Source organism: Mandrillus leucophaeus, unplaced genomic scaffold (assembly GCF_000951045.1).
Source record: "Mandrillus leucophaeus isolate KB7577 unplaced genomic scaffold, Mleu.le_1.0 Scaffold27, whole genome shotgun sequence".
Taxonomy (NCBI): Eukaryota; Metazoa; Chordata; class Mammalia; order Primates; family Cercopithecidae; genus Mandrillus; species Mandrillus leucophaeus.
The window spans coordinates 532,314-556,747 of record NW_012102809.1 but is presented as its reverse complement, the minus strand read 5'-3'; the positions used below and the strand labels follow the sequence as shown (position 1 = coordinate 556,747).

The 24,434-nt window shown below is 39.5% G+C and overlaps 1 protein-coding gene across 1 annotated transcript in view; it reads left to right on the top strand.

Moving 5' to 3' along the window:
* The window catches only part of EXOC2 (exocyst complex component 2), a 212,840-nt gene that overhangs the window by 38,241 nt on the left and 150,165 nt on the right, over positions 1-24,434 (top strand). Inside the window, exons 3-5 of the mRNA XM_011984536.1 lie at positions 14,075-14,235; positions 19,161-19,337; positions 22,251-22,377. Coding sequence (XP_011839926.1) covers positions 14,118-14,235; positions 19,161-19,337; positions 22,251-22,377 — 422 coding nt within the window. The 5' untranslated portion in view covers positions 14,075-14,117. The remainder of the gene's footprint in view (positions 1-14,074; positions 14,236-19,160; positions 19,338-22,250; positions 22,378-24,434) is intronic.

Here is a 24,434-nt window from a genome sequence, read left to right as displayed (position 1 = left end):
CGGCCAGGATGGTCTCGATCTCCTGACCTCGTGATCCGCCCGTCTCGGCCTCCCAAAGTGCTGGGATTACAGGCTTGAGCCACCGCGCCCGGCCACGCGTGGATAATTTTTGTGTTTTTATTAGAGATGGGGTTTCACCATGTCGGCCAGGCTGGTCTCCAACTCCTGACCTCAAGTTATGTGCCCAACTCAGCCTCTCAAAGTGTTGGGATTGCAGGCGCGAGCCACTGCGCCTGGCCTTTTGTAGACTTTAAATGCAAGAGAAGAATGCAGCACACATGCCTTACTGCAGTGAGGAAGGTACAAGATCTGCAGGTATTGATTGATGTAACGGAAATTCCTTATCGTGTTTGTTTCAGGCATCACTTCCAAATTTTTTCCCTTTTCAGAGCAATTAAATGAAAATTTTCAAGCTCTAATAAAAAATATTTTTTACTGGTCTCATACTCTCTCTTCTTCTTTCCTCCAGTTGTCTGTCTCTAGTTCTGTTGCTTTGTCTTTATATACTTAATAAAACCAAGAGAAATGAAAAATCTTATGGTTTGTTTTAGAACATAAATAATTTTACAGTTTAATCTTTGATGGATTATTATGGTTTACTTTTAGTAATTCATTAACAAGGAGTATCTATCAAAAGTTTTATAGCCTAGTTTTGTAATGTAGCTTTTGAAAATGGAAAAGATAATTTATTATTCTACTTAGGTTATTTCCTAATCTGCAGAGACATGTTGCCTATAATATTAAAAATCAATAGAACATCTAAATATAATGTTTTAACTAATATTGTATAATTATACAATAAAAACATTTTACAATACAGAAATTTAAAAATGAATAGCATGCTATTATTATCATTTTTAGTTTAATTATGAAAAACTAGAGAGTGCCTGTTTCTATAGTCATGCATTAGTTGCTGAATTTAAAAGTTTTGTAAAGGACTCTCATAGGAACAAGAGCTCAGAAATGCCTTAGAGCTGATCTCATCCAATCATCTTGTTGGTAGATGAGAAAAGTTTCGCAGTGCGTAAAAGTCAACAAGCGTTTTTATTTCCTAATGCCAGAACTCAGTTTAGAACCCAGTCTCCAGACTCTTCGTAAATGTTTCAAGAGACTTACAGCTTGGATATACTTTTGTTCATTACAATAAATCTAGAGTATCATATGAATGTTTTACTTAATTTATAAAGATTAAATTTAAATTTAAAAAACTCGAACCTTTTGGAAGGGCGTTGTCATTTTGTCCTTGTTTGAAGATGTCCTTTGCTCTTGCAGGCAGGCAGGAATTTATTTGCTGCACAAAATGATATTCAGTGAAAATAAAGTCTTACATTAAAAAAAGTTAAAGCCTCAAGTTTACAAATTATTTAAGCATCTTCCATTGTTTCTCATAGGGAGACTACTGAGAAGCAAGGAAACACTATGCCTTTTATGTTTCACTGTATCTGTAGAAAATAAGTGATTGGAAAATGTATTAAAGTGCTTTCTTATACCCAGAATTTATTGTCCCACTAGATACCATTTGCTGAAAGCTAAACTGACTTATTCATATGACAGACTTGTACTTTTTAAAAATTTTGCTGCTGAAAACAAATTACTCTTGAGTGTATATTTATTCAGTGAATATATTGCCATTATCAAAATAAATCAGACAAGTGTCTCTCACCCTGGTTAATTTCTATAAGGACCCTCCTGGTTCCGGTTATCCCCATTTGGGTTCAGGCATTTGAGAAATACTTGATGAATTAACATGAGTCTGGAAACACATCAGCATTATGATTTTTTGTTTTTAAGCAAACCCGTAACTCTCTTTGGTAGTGGATAGTACATAAGTGTGTATTGTGGTTCTTAGGCTAGGAGTCAGTATGTAATAATTTGTACCACATCTTATATACCTGTGTATATATGTGAAATTCCCAGTAAGTACTCCCATTCTCCCAACCTTTATTATTTTCCCATTTGCATTATTTAGTATTTTGTATATTGTTAGTTTTCTTGTGCCAGAGTCTGACCTAATAAAAGTTCCTGATTCTTATCTGCATTAACTTTCCTTACATGAGTAATAATAGCTGTTTTACCTCTTTATCCCTCTGCTTTCCAAAGATAAAATTAGTTTGTGGCCAGGCACAGTGGTGCGGGCCTGTAGTTCCAGCTACTCTGGAGGCTGAGGAAGGAGGATCACTGGAAGCCAGAAGTTGGAGGTAGTAATGCACCCCGATCACACCTGTGAATTTCCACGGCACTCCAGCATGGGAAACACAATGAGGCTCCATCTCTTAAAAAGAAAAGAGTTAGGGCCTGGTGCAGTGGCTCATGCCTGTAATCCCAACACGTTGGGAAGCTGAAGCGGGCAGATTGCTTGAGCCGAGGAGTTCAAGACCAGCCTGGGCAACAGAGCAAGACCCTATCTCTGTAACAGAAAATATAAAAATTAGGCAGGCATGGTGGTGCATGCCTGTGGCCCCAGCTACTTGTAAGTCTGAGGTGGAAGGCTTGCTTGAGCCCAGGAGTTTGAGGCTGCAGTGAGCCGTGGTCACGCCACCGTACTCCAACCCGGTTGACAGAGCCATACCTTGTCTCAAAAAAACAGAAAAGAAGAGTTTTCAAAAGTTTGTGGTAGGTGCTTTTGGAATAGGCTTATTCACTTTATTCCTTAGTGCTTTCTCAATTGTCTTAAATGGCTATGAGGTTTAAAGACTGTATATTGCTTTAGTTAAACAAATGAAGTTTATGACAGGCAAAGTCAGACTTTTGTTGACCTCTGTTTAGCGTATTTATATAAGAAAGACCTTATGACAAATGTTTTATGTCATTGTTTTATGACAATTGGAATATTTGTGAGGAAAATTTGTAGACAATGACAGCTGTAGACTAGAGCGTTCCTTTAAACTCAAAGGAGTCTGGCATGGGTTGTCAAAGACTGAAAATATTCAGAAACTGAATTCTGTTTCCTTAAAGCCTTAGACTCTTTCCTGAAAGAAACAAATAATAAATTGTTTCATTCATTTGTGATTTTAAACATAAGAGCATTACCTATTGATAAGAACATATCAACAAACATAGCATACTATCACGTAGTATGTCTTTAACTGAAGGCAGGTTGAGAGGAGACATCTCTTCCTATAGTTTGTTCACAAATTACTGAGTGTATATTATGTCGCAAGAACTGTTGTATGTGCTATGCATACTGCAGTGTGAAAGGCAGGGATGTTCTTATATTCGTAAATTAAATGACAAGTCTTCCTGGCATAATGGTCTGTTCTGGTTTGGGTATGTGTAGGTAATTCTTCATGGTAAGGAAATAGGATTGTTGCAAATGAACCAGTGTAATGCATGCTGGCTTTTCAGTTGTCTCTGCTTTGTGCGTCTGGAAGACACCTACATGTACTCTTGAGTCATAAGTAAGAAAATAGATCAGACTTTTTGATTCATGACTATCCATGGTGGCCCAGACCTTACCTTTTATTACCAGACATTACTTTTAGTTGGACAGATTTTGAGGGTAACATAGTTAAGATTAAGAGCCCTGTGTAAATGACCTCAAAATGGATTTGAAATAGTGGGAGTAAACTGGAATTGCCCTGCCCTAGTTTTTTAGTTTTGCTTTCTGTGAGACCAGAGGTATTCTAATTGCAGTTATGTTTCACACCAGAGTGAGCCAGAGCCCCCGTCACTGGGGAAACAATGAAGGTTCTTAGAATGTGAGTGGTCACATTCACAAATGACCTCATAGGACACATGGTGGTTATAGAAGGAAGAGGATACTAGACTCTTATGAATCAGGACACCAAGGATCTGGTCTGTTTGACAGCTCGTCAGTTGTGTGCTCTTGAAAAAGACACTCAACATCTCTAGGTTACAGTGTCTTCAGGTGAAGAGACTAGATGCCAGCTGGGTCAGGTCTCCTTTAGCTCTGATTCTGTGAAATACCAGCCCTACTGATAATCAAAACCACCAAGGATCTCTGACAGTCTGATATTTCTACTTATCATCTTTTCAGTAATATTAATGTCAGTGGTAATTATTTTTATTAGGTTTTCATACTACTGTTTTTCTGGAAACAAGGAGAGCAGTGTATTTCTACTGAAAAATTTGGTTCTTTATGTGATCTAGACCAGAATCTGAAAGTACTCTCTTGTAACCACATGCTTATTTAATTTGTGTTGTAATACTTAGGACATAGCTTAATCATGTCAAGAAGATAATTAAATCACCACCCAGTGGCAGCTTCATGTTCCATGCCAATTGAGGAAAGTATTTTCCTCTCACAAGTTGGTTTGTAAGCATTAATTAATGAGGTGGGTTGATTACCCACGTTTTGCTTAATACTTGCTTTCCCTGCAGTGTTTTGGTATCTTGGGGCAACATGATGTCTGTTTATTGAAGCTGTTGTTAAAGAACTTTGTGTTGAAATATGCCTTTGCTCTCCTATAATTTTTTATTAATATGTTACCATACTAAATCTCATGTTTATCAATTTATAATAGTTTTCTAGCACATTGGCAAAACAAGCTTTCCATACTTTTGTCTGTGTTTAGAAGCAAGTTTAAAGAGGTAGCAATAGTGTATTCCAGTAAAATAATACTTCCAAAACATATAATTTTATATAAACTTAACTATTAAATTACCTAGTATGTTTATGTAATATCAGTTTATTTATTGCTTATTAGTGCATTTTGCTGTTGTCAAATGTGAAAATAAATATTTATCTTTCAACTTTCAGGAACAATGAGCCTAACAGGTTGTTTAGCAGGATAATGTTAATGGGATGTGTTTGTGTTTAATTTCAAAATATTACCAAAGCATTATATTTGATAACTTTTTATTTTACTGTAACTTCAAACTTACAGAAAACTTTCCAGAATAGCAAAAGTACCTCCTATAAACCCCTTCCTTCCTTCCTTCTGGTGAACAGCAGCTCCAGTAAGCCCTTTAACCACACCCACCAGTTGTTTCCTTTTCCCCAATGTCTATATCATTCTGTCCCTCCGTCTGCGTATGTTTTTGTGAACCACTTGAAAGTGGGATGTGGCATCATTCCTTGACTCCTAAATACTTTAGTATGTAGTTATTAAGAATAAAGACATTCTCGGCCGGGCTCGGAGGCTCACGCCTGTAACCCCAGCACTTTGGGAGGCCAACACGGGCGGATCACGAGGTCAGGAGATGAGACCATCCTGGCGAACACGGTGAAACCCCGTCTCTACTAAAAATACAAAACTTAGCCGGGCGTGGTGGCGGCGCCTGTGGTCCCAGCTACTCGGGAGGCTGAGGCAGGAGAATGGCGGGAACCCGGGGGGCGGAGCTTGCAGTGAGCCGAGGCTGAGGCAAGAGAATGGCGGGAACCCGGGGGGCGGAGCTTGCAGTGAGCCGAGGCTGAGGCGGGAGAATGGCCTGAACCCGGGGGGCGGAGCTTGCAGTGAGCCGAGGCTGAGGCGGGAGAATGGCCTGAACCCGGGGGGCGGAGCTTGCAGTGAGCCGAGGCTGAGGCAAGAGAATGGCGGGAACCCGGGGGCGGAGCTTGCAGTGAGCCAAGGCTGAGGCGGGAGAATGGCCTGAACCTGGGGGGCGGAGCTTGCAGTGAGCCGAGGCTGAGGCGGGAGAATGGTGGGAACCCAGGGGGCGGAGCTTGCAGTGAGCCGAGATCCGGCCACTACACTCCAGCCTGGGCGACAGAGCGAGACTCCGTCTCAAAAAAAAAAAAAAAAAATAACAAAAAAAAAAAAAAAAAAAAAAAAGATGAAGAATAAAGACATTCTCTTACATTACAGTACAGTTACCAAAATCAGGAAATAAAATACTGGTACCGTACTGTCTAATCCAAAGTTGAAACAGACAGACATGAGGAGCCTTTCTTGATACGAATCACTGAGCAGGATCTGTGAGGTCCCCGCGAAAAATACAGACCCCAGATCACATCGGCAGGGACCGGCAGACAAAGCCGGATTGATTGACAGGCGCTCCGTAAAATCACCTGCACTCTCTGAAAATGTCAGGGTCAAGAAAAGACTAATTTGTAGTGCTCAGATTGTGTGGTTTGGACAGTGGGCGCCGCTTCAGTCGGCTCTGTGGCCTTTTGACACGTACTTCCTTACTGGCCCAGCAGAATCTTTCAGGCTTGTCTTGTCCTTGCCCTGCAGTCAGCCATTTCTCCAAGGTCACTGGTTCCTTTTATTGAAAAATGGTATTTGGGAGTTAGATACGCTAATTGCTACTGTTGTAGTGTTGCTTCTAGCTTCTCTCAGTGTACAAAGCTAGAAGATACACACTTGCACGCACACAGAAATCTACCAGTACACCTCTTTGTCACATACTGTGTTAAAAACTGAGTTCGTATATCTGCCTTTGTTAAGTCTCCTCAGATCTTTTGCTCAAAAAACAAACAAAAATGGGTTGCTTCCTTCGTTACCAAATTTCAAAAGTTCTTTATGTATTGTTTGTACAAAGTCCTTTGTCATTTCTATCTATTGTGAATATTTCCTTCCAGGCAGTAGTTGCGTATTTATTTTATCTTGATAAGCAGAAGATTTTAATTTGGATGAAGTGAGAAAATTTAGTATTTTTCATTGTACTTGTGTTTGTCATATTGAACACAAGTCTTTAGCTACACCCCGGTAATGGAGATACTCTCCTATGTTACCTTCTTTATAGTTTATAATTTTAGTTTTTATGTGTATGAGCCATTTTGAAATAATTTTGTGTAAGTGATGTGAGGTTGCAGTTAACATTCCTTTTTTTTTTCTATGTAGCTATCCAGTTTTTCCAACACCATTTAAAATATTTTTCTTTCCCATTGAATTACTTTGGTGCCTTGTCAAAACTCATATAGTCATATGTGTTTGTTTCTGGATTCTAGTCTATTTCATTCATCCATTAGTTTATCCTAATGGCAACAACACTGCCTTGATTACTGTAGATTTGTTATAAGTCTCGAAGTCATGTACTGTGTTAAAACTTTTTTCCTCCTCCTAAAACTGGTTTGGCTCTTCTAGATCCTTTGAATATCTACTGGAATTTTAGAACAACCTTGACAGTATCTCTATATAAGCTTGTGTGAGTTTACAAATCAGTTTGGGGCGAATTGATACTTTAACAGCATTGAGGCTTCTGATCCATGGTCATGATATAGATCTTCACTTATTTAGGTCTTTATTTTATTTCTGTAGTATATGTAGTTTTTAATGTAGAAGTCTTGTACATTTCATTTGTTAAGTGTATTTTTAGGTATTTGGTTTTATAGTGGTATTTTCAAAATGAATTTTAAAAATTTTATTTTCTAATCATGTCCTACTAAAATATATAAAAACTGATTTTTATATATTGACCATGAATACTAAGACTTTGCTAAATTCAGCTATTAGTACTATTAGTTGCTTAGTACATTTCTTAGGATTTTCTATATAAGCAATCATGTTATCTGCAAATAGATATCTCCTTCATCATTTGCCATCTTTCTGCTTTTGATTTCTTTAATTCGCCCTATTGCACCACTAGAACTTCTAGAACAGTGTTGAATAGGCAAGGAAAGAGGGATATATCTTTTCTATACTACTGTTCAAAAGGGGGAAAGCATTCTGTATTTCACCATTAAGTGGGATGTTAGGTGATCCTCCCCACTCAAATAGTTCTTTATTAGATTGAGGAGATGCTCTCTACTCCTAGTTTGTTGAGAATTTGTAATCATGAATAGTTTTTAATCATGAACTTTGTCAAAGGCTTCTTTGACATCTATTTAGGGTAATATACGGTTTTTCTTTTACTTTTAATATGGTAATTCACAGTGATTGATGTTTGAAAAACTGGCCTTGCTTGGTTGGAATAAACCCTGCCTGATCATGATGTATTCCTCTTTTGCTTTTTGAAATAATTCATATAGGCTTGATATTTCTGCTTCCTTAAATGTTTTATGGAATCCATCTGTGAAGCCATCTAGGTTTGAGTTTTCTTTGTAGGAAAGTTTTGATAATGAATTTAATTTAATCTTTCTGAAGATATTGAGATTTTCTATTTCATCTTGTTTAGTTTTGGTAACTTGTCTTTCAAGGAATTTAGTTCATCTAAGTTGTAAAATGTATCGGCATAAAGCTGTTCATTATCTTTCTTTATTACTATTTAAATGTCTTTAGTATCTGTGGTTATCCCTTCTTTCATTACTGAAATTGACAATTTTTGTTTCATTTCTAGAGAGTTTTTTTGAGATATCAATTCATTAATTATTGGTGAAGAACTTTCGGCTTTAATGTTTTTCAAATTCTTTTTACTTATGTTATTGCTTTCCATTGTTTATTTTTTTCCTATTTCTGTCTTTCTGCTTCCTTTTCCTGCTCTCCCTCCCCTTTACTTTGAGTTTACTTAGCCCTTATTTTTCTAGTTTTTTTTTAAATGTGGAAGCATATATTCTTAATTTTAAATATTTTTTCTCTAATGTAAGATTTTAAGTTACTGCTTTGGTGGCATTCCACAACTTTTGATGTATGTTTCTTATTCATTTCAAAATATTTTGTTTCCCTCTTAATTTCTACTTTGAATGTTGGGTTATTTAGAAGTATATTAATGTCCAAATACTTGGATACTTTTCTGGATATTGTATTGCTATTGCTAACTTAATTCCTTTGTAGTCTTTGGAATTTCGATCTTTGGAATTGCCTGTGACTTATTTTATGGTCCAGCATCTGGTCTACCTTGGTGAACATTCCAGGGACACCTGAAAAGGAGTTTTATAAATGTCAGGTCATGATGACCAACAGTGCTGTTCATATCTTCTATGTTTTTTGCTTGTTTTTTTAATCTAGTTGTTATTCATATTGAAAGGGAATATTAAAACCTCAAACTATGATTGTATATTTATCTCTCCCTATCAGTTTTTGTTTAATGTGTTTTGAAGCTCTTGTATTAGATGCGTACAGTTTTGATTGTTATGTCTTTCTGATGAATTTGTCCATTCATAATTATGAACTCTCCTACCAAATTGCTTTGTGGTATCACTTCCCCTTCAGACTGAAGAACTTCTTTCAGCATTTCTTGTCATACAGATTTGTTTGCAATGAACTTCTATTTTTTTTAACTTGAAAATACCTTTTACAACTTTAATTTTGGACTTTTTTTCTTTCAGTACTTTAAAGAACTGTATATCTTTAGATAAATTTACTTCTATAACTATATTGATCTATAATCATGTTCACTGACTGTTTCTTCAAATATCTTCTACCTACTGTGCAGCCTAATCAGTGTAGTTTTCATTTCGGATAGTACACCTTTCAGTTCTAGAATTTGCATTGCATTTCTTTTTAAAAAATAATTTTATAATTTTAATTCCTCTGTTTAGAATAGCCATCTGTTTATTCATTATGATTACATATATTTTAATAACATTTGTTATAGACTCTTTTAAGTTCTTATCTACTAATTCTTCTGTCTGGTTCACCTTGGAGTCCGTTTCGGTTATCTGCTTATTTGCTTATAAAGAGATAGGAAAAAATCCCAGTGTTTTTCCTACTTTCTGCTTTCACACAGCCACTGACTCAGTACACAGTCCTGATACCAGGTGTGTGTGAAGTTTTCCCCATGCACCAAGCAAGCAGCTCTCCAGCAGACACCGGCTAGGGATCCTCTAACTCAGTTCAGTCCTGACATGATCATGTCAGATCCCACAGCTTGAGGAGAGGGGATATAAAATTGATCAAACATGTGTTTTCAAAGAAGAAACAAACAAAATATCTAAAATTTAACACAGTGGACGTTAAAATTATGTAGTAGAAGTTTAATAGAAGGAGGGATCAGGGAGACTAAACTAACGTTTGAGCATGACTTGAAATATTGGTACAGATTTAATAAACTTGGAGATTTCTCTTTAGTGGAAAGAGGGTGAATGACATGAATACAGGCACGTGGCAGGTTAATAAGAGGTGAATGGGCTCATGTGGGGAATGTCAGAGGAGAGGAATGGTGGAGATGAAGTAGGCAATGTTGACGAGTCTAGCTGTGACAGGCTTTGAACAGGATGTGGAGGAGGTTGTGGGCTGTGCAGACCACAGAGCAGTGGATTTCATAGAAGATTATTTTAAAGGTAGGGAGGATATTGATTAGCTCCACATTTTAGAGAACTAGCTCTGGCATTTGCTGAGGGTGGAATGCAGTGGAGAGAGAATGGGGCAGAGTTACCAGCTATACGTCTGTTGCAGCATTGAGGGGAGAAGACGAAGGTCTTAAGTGGGAGAGCAATAGGAGGGAACAGTAGGATTGAGAGGAATAGTTGATTTTTGATTCAGACAAAAGATTCTGAGTATGTGATTCAGGTGGTGCCAGAGGCCAGGAGAGGAACTCAAGGTAACTTTGAGTTGTCTCATTGGGTTTATTGGATGAATGATAATGTTTTTCTGGACTTCCTTTTTTGTTGTTTCACCATTTTATTTGTGTTAAATAAGTTACGTAGGCATGATTGATTAAATCTTGTTGGATTGAACTTAATCTCCAGCCCTGCCTCTCCACAGGAGGTTGGTTTGCTGGTGCTTTGCTCAAAACCCTAACCCTCTAATCCCATGGTCTTTCTGGAATGGCCAGTCCTGCTGTTGATTCATCTTGTTGGCCGGTACTATGGCATGGTTTGAGAGGATCATGAATAACAAAGACACTCCTATTGCCGGGAAAACACCAAGGATTTAAGACTCTCGCTCCCAGGAACCAGGGACAAGAGGTCAAATGCTCTGTTATATAACACACCCCAGACTCATTCCGCTGTCTCCTGCCATCCACGGCAACATTTCCGGATTCTTCTAATCTGCCATTTCTTGCTGGTTGGTTTTAGACATTGGCTGTCAGCCTCCCATTACATGAGATAAAAGATGGTCACTCCCTGGTTTACCTGTCTTTCCTGCCCCCAAACACACACCCATCTTTTGTGCCTTATTTCAATTTTGTTTAAACTGGTGGTCAGTTACTACATTACTATATAAGTCATGTTTCTTTGGACCTTTTTGAAAATTTCAAGAGCTTTTATTCTTGGATTGATTTATTTTCATGGCATCTAGTTCTTTTAGGGGTAAAAAAAATTCTAGATATTAATTTAAGATCAAACTTTAGAATGATTTTGAAGTTTTTTTTTTTTTTTTCTGTGCCTGCTGTTGTTAGTTTGCTAGGGCTGTTATAACAAAGTATGCTAGACCAAGTGGCTTAAACAACGTACATTTATTTTCTCACCCTTTTGGAAGCTAGAAGTCTGAGATGAGGGAGTCAGTGGGGTTGTTTTCTTTTGAGGGCCGTGAGGGAGTGATCTGTGTTAGGCCTCTCTCCTTGGCTTGTAGACAGCGTCTGCTCCCGAGTCTTCATATGTCCTTCCCTCTGTGTGTGTGTCTGTCCAAATTCTTCTCATAAGGACACTTCTAATAAGGACACCAGTCACACTGGATTCGGACCCACCCATGGGACCTCATTTCACCTTGATTGCCTCTTTAAAGACCCCCTTTTTGAATACAGCCACGTTCTGGGCTACTGGGGCTAGGTTTAAAATATGAAATTTGGCTGTGGCGGAGTGAGGTGGGTGGGCATAATTCAGGCCATGCAACACCTGCAATATGTTTGTTCTGTGTTTTTTTCTTGTTTGTCTTTCTTCCATCTTTGTCTTACATATCTTTCTTCATTGCCTTTGGCTGCCCAGTGTTGGGGGTCAGAAAACGATACCCTAAAATACGTTGCTTTGACATTCTGCACGAAGGAAGCAGCCTCAAGCCCTCCCCGCAGCCCTCCTGTGTCTCCCAAAGCAGAGGGTGAGGCTGTGCGTCTGAAGTTCCCTTACCCGCAGAGAAACTAGACTGACCGAAGAAGAACACATTTGCCTTCAGTTTCCTCCCTGAAATTTCATTAATCAGAGAAGATTAAAACTCACATCATAGAAAAAGAGACTGAAAATCAAACACTGCACCTGGAGCCCAGATGGACTTTGTCAGTTCTCAGGTCCTATTTAATTCTCAGAATTATTTATTAACTACCATCTGAGCATTGAACCCATTTATTCCCCCTAAAAATTATTTACTGCCCCTCCAAATGGCCACATTTCGCCCCTCCTCCCTTTCCCTTTGAAGAAGGGTCTGTAAGCATCTGGGCCCCACCGGTTTGAGAGGTGACCATGCTCCTGCGAGTGCCCTGTGCTGATGCACATTAAAGAAACGTGTCTGCCCTTTGCTCCTGTTACCAGCCTCGTTCATCTCCAGCAGCCCTTGAGAGGGCAGAGGGGAGGCTTTTGCTCACGGCCTCTGTAGCTCTCGTGTTTTAGAGTGAGGCTGTTAACAGCCGATTTGATTGAGTTTGTGTGTGGGCAGTTTACAGCGAGTGGCTTTTCCGTCAGGTGGTAGGAGGACAAGCGGCCCTTCCCTTTTTGCAGGGAGGACACTCAGGTGTCAGGATCTTTGGGTCTTACTTTCCTAGGACTCTTCAGTTTCTGCAGAGAATAATGCTTCAGTTGTGTGGACAGGGTGGGATTGGCAGGAGGGGCTTACACACCTCACAGTGGCGAGGGCAGGAGAAGAGAGGCAGCCCGAGGAGTGCCACGGCTTGCTGCACAGGTTCACCCCAAATCCCTGGTCAGCCTGCCCCCAGTTTCCCACACCTCTGCTGTGCTGGGGGTCTCTAAGTCCTGGTGCTCTTGCTTGGTTTCTTAAAAGAGTAAACTTCTGTTCTCCTGACTGTGAAGGAGGGAGGCGGGGGCCCGGGAGTCTCACTATTTAGTCCATAAAGATACAGGCCACCAGCAAGTCTCACTGTTCTGCTCTGAGTCTCACCCCACCTTCTGGGGCATCTGAAGCCCTGAGCACTTGAGTTCTCAGGGGTTTATTAGTAAAATATTATTATTATTATTATTATTATTTGAGACGGAGTCTCACTCTGTCACCCAGGCTAGAGTGCACTGGTGCAATCTCGGCTCACTGCAACCTCTGCCTCCCAGGTTCAAGCAGTTCTCCTGCCTCAGCCTCCTGAGTAGCTGGGATTACAGCCATGCACCACCACGCCCGGTTAATTTTTGTATTTTTAGTAAAGACGGGGTTTCACCGCACTGGTCAGGCTAGTCTCGAACTCCCGACCTCGTGATCCGCCCTCCTTGGCCTCCCAAAGTGCTGGGATTACAGGCGTGAGCCACCGCGCCCGGCAAAATTTCATTATTTATTGCTTGCCTCCTGTATGCCAGGTACTGTGCTTTCCAAGAATTATCCTATATATTCTTTACAATAACCTTATGAAATGCTTTCTGTTACTAGCTCCATTTTGCATACAAGAAGAGGGAGATTTAGAACAGGTTTAGTAAATGGGAGCAACAGTACTTTAACACAAGTCTACCTGGTCTCAGAAACTACACTTTTCCCTCCTCTTATACTCACAACAGTTAGCAAATTAATGCTTCTGCCTGTATCTACATTCTAGGTTTTGTAGAAATGTCAGTATATTGCATTGATTTGAGCATATTAAAAAAGAGTTGCACACCATATAAATACAAAAGTAAAGTGAAATTCAATACACTTTACTAGGTCAGGAGTTCCAGACCAGCGCGGTGGCTCACGCCTGTAATCCCAGCACTGTGGGAGGCCAAGGAAGGCAGATCACGAGGTCAGGAGTTCAAGACCAGCCTGACCAATGCGGTGAAACCCTGTCTTTACTAAAAATACAAAAATTAACCGGGCGTGGTGGGAATGTAAATGTGTTTTGATTTTTGTGAGTATAGTTCTCCTTTAAACAGCCCTGGGGATAGAAGAGCAGAACAGTTCCTAGTATCAATTTAGGATTCAGCAGAGGTAGTCATGGAGCTACACAGTGACATTAATTTCTCTCTGCCCCTGTGCTGGAAGGTTTTAGAACCCAGGGCTTAGCTTTCTGTTATTCTCACGTCTTTCTTGCAATACTAACCAGAGTGTCCTTAGTAACTTAATGTTCAGTAGATGTTGGCTGATTGGCTAAATGAGCCCTAAACACTTCAAAACTCTGTGTTTAAGAATATTTTTTATATTTTGGTACTGACTGTCTAGCATTCTTATATTTTTAGTCAGTGCTTGTCTCAGTTGCCTCTAATCCTTTTTTCTTTCTCTTTTAACAGATTACTTCTGTAACAGGATCACCAGTTTGCTCCGCAAGGCACGATGTCTCGATCACGACAACCCCCGCTTGTGACCGGCATCTCTCCAAATGAAGGGATCCCATGGACTAAGGTCACAATCAGGGGAGAAAACCTGGGGACTGGCCCCACTGACCTCATAGGTAAGGGCAGCAGCCCTGCGACGCACCCTGCTACTCGGATTCTTGTGTGGACGACGGAGACAAGGGATGTAATTTTCAAATAGTGAAGGTGATAGGACAAACATCTTTGTGGTCTCCACAGAACGCTCCAAAAAGATGAAAGAAGTATCTGGCTTTCTGATTTTTGTGTGAAAATCATATTTTGTCAAATCTTGCCTTATATTGTCTTTCACATCCTTCAGAAGGTTTCCCAGGGCTGAGATTTGCCTCCGAATTTTCCGCAGCTTTGATGCCTTGATTGCCGAAAGAGCTGCTTTTATATTTTGCTCTCATTAGTTTTCCTTCCCTTGTCTGCCTTGTCTGTTGCTTCTCAGGGGCTCTGTGAGTTACACCTTTTCTGTTCCTTATTGCTCTTCAGAGCAAGTCTCAGCCCCATCTCCCGGTGGCATGGGCAGCAGTTGGCTCTCTTCACTCCACCTGCGGGCGTGTGTCCTCGCTGTGGTCTGTGGATCCTGTCTGCAGCAAGCCAACGTTTAGTTTTTAGGGTCAGTTTATGTTTCCTATCTTTTCTAGCGGAGTTTAAGCTCAAGGTCATGCATGGTTAGAACACCACACATCCGGTTGGTGTGGTGTGAATAGTTTGGATGTTGGCGTGCGCGGCACCCTTCCCCCTTCCATGATGTGGAGGCCTTTACTGATGGTCTGTTCTTGAAGCACTCAGGTCTGTCAGTGCTTCTCAGCCCTGGCTTTTCTGAATCTCCCTAGAACTTTAAAAGTAAATTATTTGGCCTATTAAGTTTCAGTCTCTAAAGATGGAGCCTAAACATTATTTTTTAAAATATACATGGGTATTAGGGACAGCCAGGGTAGAGAGTTTTAAATACAATTTTACGGCCAGTTATGGTTACCTGCCTGTGAACTGCTCGGGTGGGTATACAGATGCGTTCCGAACGAGGAAGGCCAAGACCTCTCTACGTGCTACGGAATGTATCTTCTGGCTTCCCATATAAATTTCTTCTAGACTCAGACATTCTCTCTAATCTTTTCTGCACTGATGACGGACTTGTTGGTAAGGTCCTGAAATCATGAGTTGGAACTTGCTTTTCCTGCGTTATGACTGCTGGTTGATAGATTGGTTTTTGGCCATCCAGAAAGCTCTTTAAAAAGAAAAAGTGAACGAGAGCTCAGCACTGTGTGTAGTGACTGAGTTTTGCACTGCCTAGCCAATTCTTTTTGCTGATATTATGTCTCATTTGATATTGTTTTCTTTTTTTTTTTTTTCTTTTTTGAGACGGAGTCTCGCTCTGCCGCCCAGACTGGAGTGCAGTGGCAGGATCTCGGCTCACTGCAAGCTCCGCCTCCCGGGTTCACGCCATTCTCCTGCCTCAGCCTCCTGAGTAGCTGGGACTACAGGCGCCGCTACCTCACCCGGCTAGTTTTTTGTATTTTTTTAAGTAGAGACGGGGTTTCACCGTGTTAGCCAGGATGGTCTCGATCTCCTGACCTCGTGATCTGCCCGCCTCGGCCTCCCAAAGTGCTGGGATTACAGGCTTGAGCCACCGCGTCCGGCCTGATATTGTTTTCTCTTAACTGTGACCGACATCTCTCCAAATGAAGGGATACCATGGACAAAGGTCACAATCAGGGGAGAAAACCTGGGTAGTTTTTGATTGTTTAGTAAACATCACTTCAATTTATTCCTGCAAAAGTAGTCTTATCTAATCCTATGCCTTGGTTTTTGATAAAGCTCATTCCAGATGTTTCTTTACCTAAGTGGAAAAATCCCCAAAATGTTTGGAAATCTACTCATGCGGGTGGGGGTTCTGTCCAGGATTTTTGCTGGCAGTCATTGTGAGCTCCAAACATGACAATGGTCTAGGTAAATTTTAATCTTGTTTTAGCTTCAGGCAATGCTGTTCTTATTTGACTAAGCGTGTATTACTTTTCTTTTCTTTGTTTTTCGTTTTGAGATGGAGTCTCGCTCTGTCACCAGGCTAGAGTGCAGTGGTGTGATCTTGGCTGACTGCAACCTCCACCTCCTGGGTTCAAGCGATTCTCCTGCCTCAGCCTCCCGAGTAGCTGGGACTACAGGCGCCGCCACCACACCCAGCTAATTTTTGTATTTTTAGTAGAGTTGGGGTTTTACCATGTTGACCAGGATGGTCGCCGTCTCTTGACCTAGTGATCTGCCTGCCTTGGCCTCCCAAAGTGCTGGGATTACAAGCATGTGCCACCTTGCCTGACCCATGTATTACTTTTCTAAACCACGCTAGTTCAGCTTTCAACCTGCCTTATCTATTGCCAAGAAACCATTTTTTAAAAAAGCAAACTTAACCTGCTAAATAATTTAAGTGTTTTTAGCTCAGATGATATCTATACTAGCCAGGCAAAGCACTATAAAAAGTACTTTACTTGGGATTCTATGAGTTACTTTTTTTTTTCCTAAAAGGTGCTATTATATTTCATGAAGCAGATTTCTTGCATAACGTAGGAAAAATGTGCTTAATAAATCAAGAAATAGGTCTTGTGATCTTTTTTCATAACATTTAAAATGATCTACTTGGATCTATGTTTAAATTATTTACTGATTATTCATTTTTTTGGAGTAAAAATGCATAACAGATATTAAATCAGAGGAATCGTGAAAGCAGCTGAGACCCAAAGAATAAACTATTGTTCTAGGGGCAGTTCTGTGCCCACGTGTACCTTCATGCATATCATTCAGATTTGCTAATGTGAACGTTTTTTAATACTTTATATCTGAAGTTTGCTCTTATTCCTCAGTTTTAATCATAAGGTAGTTCTCTAGCAAGGAAATTTCATTAGGGATGACTTTTTTCTTTTAATGAAGATACTATTTGTATTTTTACATTGCTCCCTGACATTAATTGTTGGGTTATTCTTCATTCTGAAGTGAGTTAATGTTTAAAAATCACAAAAATCTGATATTAAAATACTTAAAAATACTAAGTTTTCTGTTGACCTGGAATGATACCAAAATATCTACTGTCGAGAATTAAGCAGGTTACAAATTAAAACACTTGTTTAAAAAACATATAGACTGGTTTTTATATGCACAAAATCACTTGAGCAAGTGAACGTTGACATGTTAGCAGTATATTTCTCTTGCGAGGTGGAGTTTGGAGAGGCTTTTAGTCTCTTAAGTTATTTAAGTTTTTCATAACAAAAATTACTAGAAAAAATATCAAAGACATGCCATCCAATTATTTTGAAAACAATAATTTTGAATAATGAATACATTTAAAAATGTGTTATTATAATTAATATATACCAATAGAAACCATAGTCCCAAAGAAACCATTAAATGCCATTATTAGAAAAACAAAGTTGCAGACATTAGTGAATTACAGGTATTTTAGAGAAACCCCTAAAATTCATTATTTCAAGCAATGTATCTTTAAAGCATAGCTGCTTTTATCCCTTTGTGGTTTAACAGCCTTTACTAAATAGTTCTTTACGTCAGAACGAAAGATGGTTTGACTTTGTCCCTCCGTTTTAAAAGTCAGATTTGGCATTACTCGAGGTATTTCTGGTATCTGAAAAAAAGCCAAAAGAAAACGTTGCAATTGCTAAACCTTACTGCTGAGCATTATTGAAAATTAGATAATGAGAAAAGGAAGTGTGAAGTGTCTGCGGGGCATGGTGGCTCACGCCTGTAATCCCGGCACTTTGGGAGGCCAAGGCAGGTGGATCACTTGAGGGCAGGAGTTCAAGACCAGCCTGACCAACATGACGAAACCATGTCTCAAAAAAAATATAAAAACAAAAACATAACAAAACAAAAAACTAGCCAGTCGTGGTGGTGGCGCTTACCTGTAGTCCCAGCTCCTTGGGAGGCTGAGGCTGGACAATGGCTTGAGCGTGGGAGGTAGAGGTTGCATTGAGCCAAGATCACGCCACTGCATTCCAGCCTGGGCAACAGAGCAAGACCCTGTCTCAAAAAAAGAAAGAAAACGTCAAGTGTCTGTGTCTGTGTCTGTGTCTGTGCCTGTGCCACATACATTCTGGTTTCTTCTCTCCATAAATATTAATTCCACTGGTCTCTGCTTTGTGGAAACAGAAAATTTAAAGGAAGTAAGTTGGAAGGCTGGCTGGCCCTGTGGTGCCGTGCTGGTACCCCCCGGGGTGTGTGCCTTATTCACTCCGTCTTTCGGTGCCTCTCAGTTCGGTTATTACCTAAATTTTGTTTCACGTGGTATGAGGGAGGTGACATCATGAGTTGACGTTTTGGGAGTGGAGGCTCCGTAAGAGCAGAATGTAGTGTAGCGACAGTTTCATCAGGAAAACACTAGGGCGGAGGAACTAGCTTGCTAGCAGCTGTACACCTATGTAAAAGTGAGATAGTAATCCGGTAGTGCCTGAGCACACTTCACTAGATTACCATACTCTTGGTTATGCTTAAATAAAAAACCTGCTTGAGTTCATTCTGTAATACTGTGTGTAAGTGAACACTAGAAAAAGTACGTGAAGTTTTTTCAGGAAGATGGGTGAATATAGAATGTTTTTAGAAAATGATACATAAATTTATTCATATACTTTAAAATTCTACGTTAATAACTGAGACTTCAAATAATAGCAATAGTTTCCCTTTTATTACTTCTGAAAGCATTTTAAGATTCTCCTAATCTAAGTAATCTGGAATGGCTAGAACATAGTTATTGTGATTGTTCATTTTCTAATTCTACTGATGTTTGAAGAAACTTAAATGTAGCCTAAAATAAGTCTTAAATATTAGAGAAAAAAACAGATAAGAGGAAAAGTCAATAGAGATAACAGTATCTCTGCAAATAATATTGGGTATATTCAATAATAAATGTAATTATTGAACAAGAAAATTATTGCTAGATTTTAAAAATGTAATCTACATGATTAAGGTCTTATTGTTCTTGTCTTTGGATTTTTTAATGCACATGTGCTTTTTTCAGGCTTGACAATTTGTGGACATAATTGCCTCCTGACGGCAGAATGGATGTCTGCAAGTAAAATAGTATGTCGAGTGGGACAAGCCAAAAATGACAAAGGGGACATTATTGTCACCACTAAGTCAGGTGGCAGAGGAACCTCAACAGTCTCTTTCAAGCTTCTGAAACCTGAGAAAATAGGTAAAGTCTCTCATGGGTTTATTCTAAAGGAGAAAGTAAACCTGAGTTTGTCTTTTAAGATGTAAAACTGGTGGATTCGTGTAAAACTTACCTACTTGCATATCTCAACTTAGATTTAGTTTATGTTTATTTTGACAGGAGTGGAATGTTGGTTAATATTTGTATTACTTTCGGGAAGGCAGTGTGCTGAAGTAACAGTCAGTGAAGCCTGAGGATGACGATCGTATGAGAACTACTTTTCCAAGTTCTCAAAATCTGTTCGTTCATTCGATATACCGGTTTTGGTTCCTTGATCTTGAATATAATGACATTGCTTTGAAACTCTTAAACAAGGTTTGAGGTGGAAAATCCTGATTTGGCCAAATTAGTAATAATATATCTAAACAACATTCCCTTTTCCTTCATTTTATCCATCCTTCAAGGCCCAGATGATACATTTCCTGGCTTGGCTGCTTCTAACCCCACGTGAGTGATACTCACTCTTCTTTGAACCACATAGCACTTGATGTTTTCCTTCTTTATGCACTGACCACTTGCTGCCTTCTGTTAGCAGTGTTAGGAACTTGGTCTGAGAAGTCATGCTCTTCGAATTCTAACCTGGGCTGTCTTACCATGACTAAGTATATAACTTTAATGCCTTGTTTCTCCATGAGCGAAAGTGGAATAATACTGGCTACCTCATAGGATTAGGTGAGTTAGAACACAAATGTCAAGTGCTTAGCCTAGTCCCTTACCCAACAAATTAATAATTTCTAATCATCTTTCTTGTAGCTATTTCTGTGCATGTCTCTTTCCCTTTTTAGAATAAGAGTAATGTCAGATTCATCTTTGTGGTCCTGTAATGTCTTGCACATGGTCAGCATTTGATAAATATTTGTATAATGTAGGAATATCTGAGGCATAATTAAAACCAGCCAGTACTTCTCTTTATGAAGAAAATAAATAATTTTGCAAATTTTTTTTTTTTAATCTTAGAGCATAGAGGCTTTCTGCAGCATTGTTCTCCACAAATTCCTAGATTATTTTTATAAATAAAAATTCAAGGAATTTCAGGGAAAATTCAGAGTGGACTTTATGTATGTACATGTACGTGCATGTGTACATATATACATATATAACATTTCCATTTTGTTTACTTTCTTTAGTGTCTTCCAAAACTAACCTGTGAAACTAAAGCAGGAACTTGTTACACAGTTTTCTAGAGGAACTTAAACATTTTGATAAAAATCTAGTATCTTATAATCTACATAGCAGATAAAGAAAACTTAGGTAAAAGTGGTAATTTTGTTATTCTAGAACACTCAGCTCAGGACCTGGCACATAGTAGGCTTAGTAAAGGTTTCTTTTTTTGTTTTTCTTTTTGTTTTGTGACAGAGTCTTGCTCTGTTGCCCAGGCTGGAGTGCATTGGCAGGATCTTGTTCTCGGCTCACTGCAACTTCTGCCTCCCAGGTTCAAGTGATTCTCCTGCCTCAGCCTCTGTAGTAGCTGGGAACAGGTGTGCGCCACCACGCCCAGCTAATTTTTGTATTTTTAGTAGAGACAGGGTTTCACTGTGTTGGTCAGGCTGGTCTTGAATTCATGACCTTGTGATTTGCCCACCTCGGCCTGCCAAAGTGCTGGGATTGCAGGTGTGAGCCACTGCGCCTGGCCAGTAAAGCTTTCTTGAACTGAGCTCAAGAGTGCCTGGACTCGAGCAGAACCTCTGACAGAGCCCCTGTTGCATGCTGGCAGAACTACGAGTGCTGAGAGAATGAGTGGGTTCACAGCCTTGCCGCTACAGGTTGCCTGGTATTCAGACAGCCTTCCCCCATGAAGCTTTCTGACCCTCGCCTGGGGAGGCGGGCACGCTTTGTCTGTGCTCCCTGGCACTCGGCTCTTTTTCTGTTGCCCCCCAGGGCCCTGGAGGCCTAGCTGGTAAGACCTGTGCGAGGTTGAATGATAAGGAGTTCGGCCCTGTAAAGGAAGATGCTGTTTTTAGAGCTTATCAGGGTCCACACCCCGTCAGTTTTCCCTGAGTAGCCTGGTTATACAAGCCCTGCCTTCCTTGAAAGGTGTTTGATATTTTATTGAATTCGCCAAATTGATTTCAGCCTAAATGGAAAGAAAGACCTGCTGCTTCTGCCATCTAGGACGTTTCCAGCACTGACAACAGTAGAAAGAATGAGAAATAGCAAGTAGCGTAGTATTTTTGCATAACTATTCTTGAAAACATGCCAGTGTTTGTAGAGGAAAAGAAAATAAAAGATGTTTCTTGAGAGCTTTCAAGAACCATTTAAAAAACATTTGGTTTTCATTTGTAGTGAAATGTCCTTAGGTAGCTTATGGAACCCAGAGGCAGAAACTCCCAGTATTAAATATAAAATCATATGTGCATAATGGTTTTTTGGCATTTGTCGTAAACCAGAAGCTTTCCTCTGAGCTAACATTGAACGCAAATGTTTTGTGCTTGGGTGTCTCCCAGACGTTTTCCAAGAGTTTACATGATTTCAGAATATTCTCTTGAATAAACAGATATTGTAGGTCATATTTCATCTTACTAACTTTCTGAATTTTTGTACAGATTTAATCAGCTACATTTAACAATGTTTAATTGTAGAGTTTATTATTTGTAAAATACGTTTGTTATTGCAAAACTTTTTCTAAGCAGCTTAATTTGTCTTCTCTGTTGAGTAATGTACAATGAAGCCATAAGCCAAGAGGTGTTATTTTTGCCTTTTTATAGATTTTTTTAGTGCTTATAATTAAACTAGTAGTCATTTTTAAAAAATTTAGCTGTTATGTCCTCAAATCTCTTAAAAATTATCCAACTGGCATTTTGTATTAGGTCTTTAAGAAGCAAGGCAATAGGCCAGACTTAGAAGGTGCCTGGGGCAACCTTCACTTTATTAAGCACATACTCCTCATTTCTGTAGGCATTTTGGATCAGTCTGCTGTGTGGGTTGATGAAATGAATTACTACGATATGCGTACTGACAGGAACAAAGGAATCCCGCCCCTGTCCTTACGTCCTGCTAACCCGCTTGGCATTGAGATTGAAAAGTGAGTACCATCTTGCTTTCAGTCTTCTTTCTTTTTCAGTTCCTGAAAAGTTTTATACACTTACAGGAAAGGGACTCAAACTGCAGAAACATCCCAGGAAGCACAACTGAAGACATCTCAGTTGTTTGGAGATGGGTGTTATTTATGAGGTCCGTTTAGCTTTGCTGCAAGTAAACTTTGCAATTAGTTAAAACTTCTGGCTAAAACTACTTTTACGTCTTTAGTGTTTTGATTTTGCATTTTGTGAAAAAGAAGAGTCTTTAGTATGTTATCTAGAGATGGTTAAGTTTAAATAGGTAGATGGCACCTGAAGTCAAAACAGAATACGTAATCTACTGTTTTCTTGATTTTTCTAGAAGTATTTTAGAATAGTCAGGTCTAATCTGGTCTTTAATTTTGTCTATAATGTCTACCTCTCATTCTTGCTTAATCCAGACTTATTTAACTTTAATCATCAGAATTCTGCCAGGTAAATGATATCTTTCAAGATTCCTTATAACTGAATCTAGAGTTTTTTTCCCAAATTCCTAGTACAGTGTTTTAGTAACTTTTCTAAGTAGTGCCTTTCTACTTAAACAATTTACCTGACATATTAATCGCGGCTGATTTATCTTCTGGCCTTAGTGATTCTGCTTATGGAATTGTGTGCTGAGTATTGCTCTGTAAACTCTCACCAAAAGTGACAGATTAGCACTGTTAATACTTTAACCATGGTTTTAGTTTAGGGTTTTCTAGGAATAGGGAAAATTCTCCAATTGTCTCTGTCTCTATGGTTGAAGATTGTTAGTAATTCAGACAGCACACTTCATTTCCACCGGCTGTTCTCCAATCGTCTCTCTCTATGGTTGAAGATCATTAGTAATTCAGACAGCACGCTTCATTTCCACCGGCTGGGGTTTGCCCCTGGCCGAGGGGAGGCAGCGTGCTTGTTTTGGGAAAGTTGAAAGAGTTGAGAAAGTCTGGGGCTTAGCAGCTTCAGGTGGACTTGGACTGTTCTAGGTAACGTCTTTGAAACATTTTGGCAGTAGGGGCCATTCTAGAGCTGGTTAAGGATTCCATGCCTCCAAAATTAAGAGTTTAAAGATTGGGAAGGTTTAGAAAAGAATGGTACCAGTTGGGTGTTTATTTGAGCGTAGTTTTGAGCATGAATAGACTTGCAGTTGATAGTAAGTCCCTTTATGGGCTGCTTCAAGGCTCTGGAAAGCCAGTCTCTTTCCAACCTGCCGCAGAAGTGTGGAGCCGGAGGCCCTCTGAGCTGTTCGTCATAACCAAGCGCCAGTTTTATACATGGGCAAAAGGAATATGCAGATATACAGAATACATTTTGTATGAGACTTGGACAAAGTTATCAAAGTTAGGATTCATTCGGATGTTTACTATCATAAACATGATTTCTTCCACTTTCGTTTTGGCGTATGCCCCTCACCCCTGTTCTCTCTGCCTCCTCACACCTTCTCAGCTACCCACAAAGTGGTTTGGCCTGAACTGCCTCTAACAGCAGTGTTCTTAATAAGTTTCAGGTTAATTATTTGATAACATTGGTAATGGCAGTGAAGAATAATGGCACTGAAAGTACTTAGCTTTCTTAAAATTTTCTTCTCTGAGAGGTCATTGGGTTTTGTGTGGGGCAAAACTCTCTCAATTTGAACTTGGACTCTGCCACTTACTAGCAATATGACATTGAGTAGGTTACTTAGCTTCCCTTTGCCTCAGTTTCCTCAGGTGTACAATGCAGTACCTGTTCCTTAGGGTCGATGTGAGGAATCAGGGAGTGAGGAGGTAAACAACTTCCGAAGAGCATAGCAAGTGCCTGAGAAGTTCCATCCTTACAGGATTCTTTGCTCTTCTTGGATATATACTATTCATTGTTCTGCCACACGGGAAAAGTTTTTTTAATGACTTAGGATTCCAGGGTACTAAAGTGTTTTAAAATTTTAAAATAACATTATGTACGTTTATTCAGTAAGTACTTCAGTGGGAATAAAATTAACAGATTTCGTCTGTTACTGTACAGATGGTTACTTAAGTTTCAGAAATATTTGCTCAGCCATGGGATA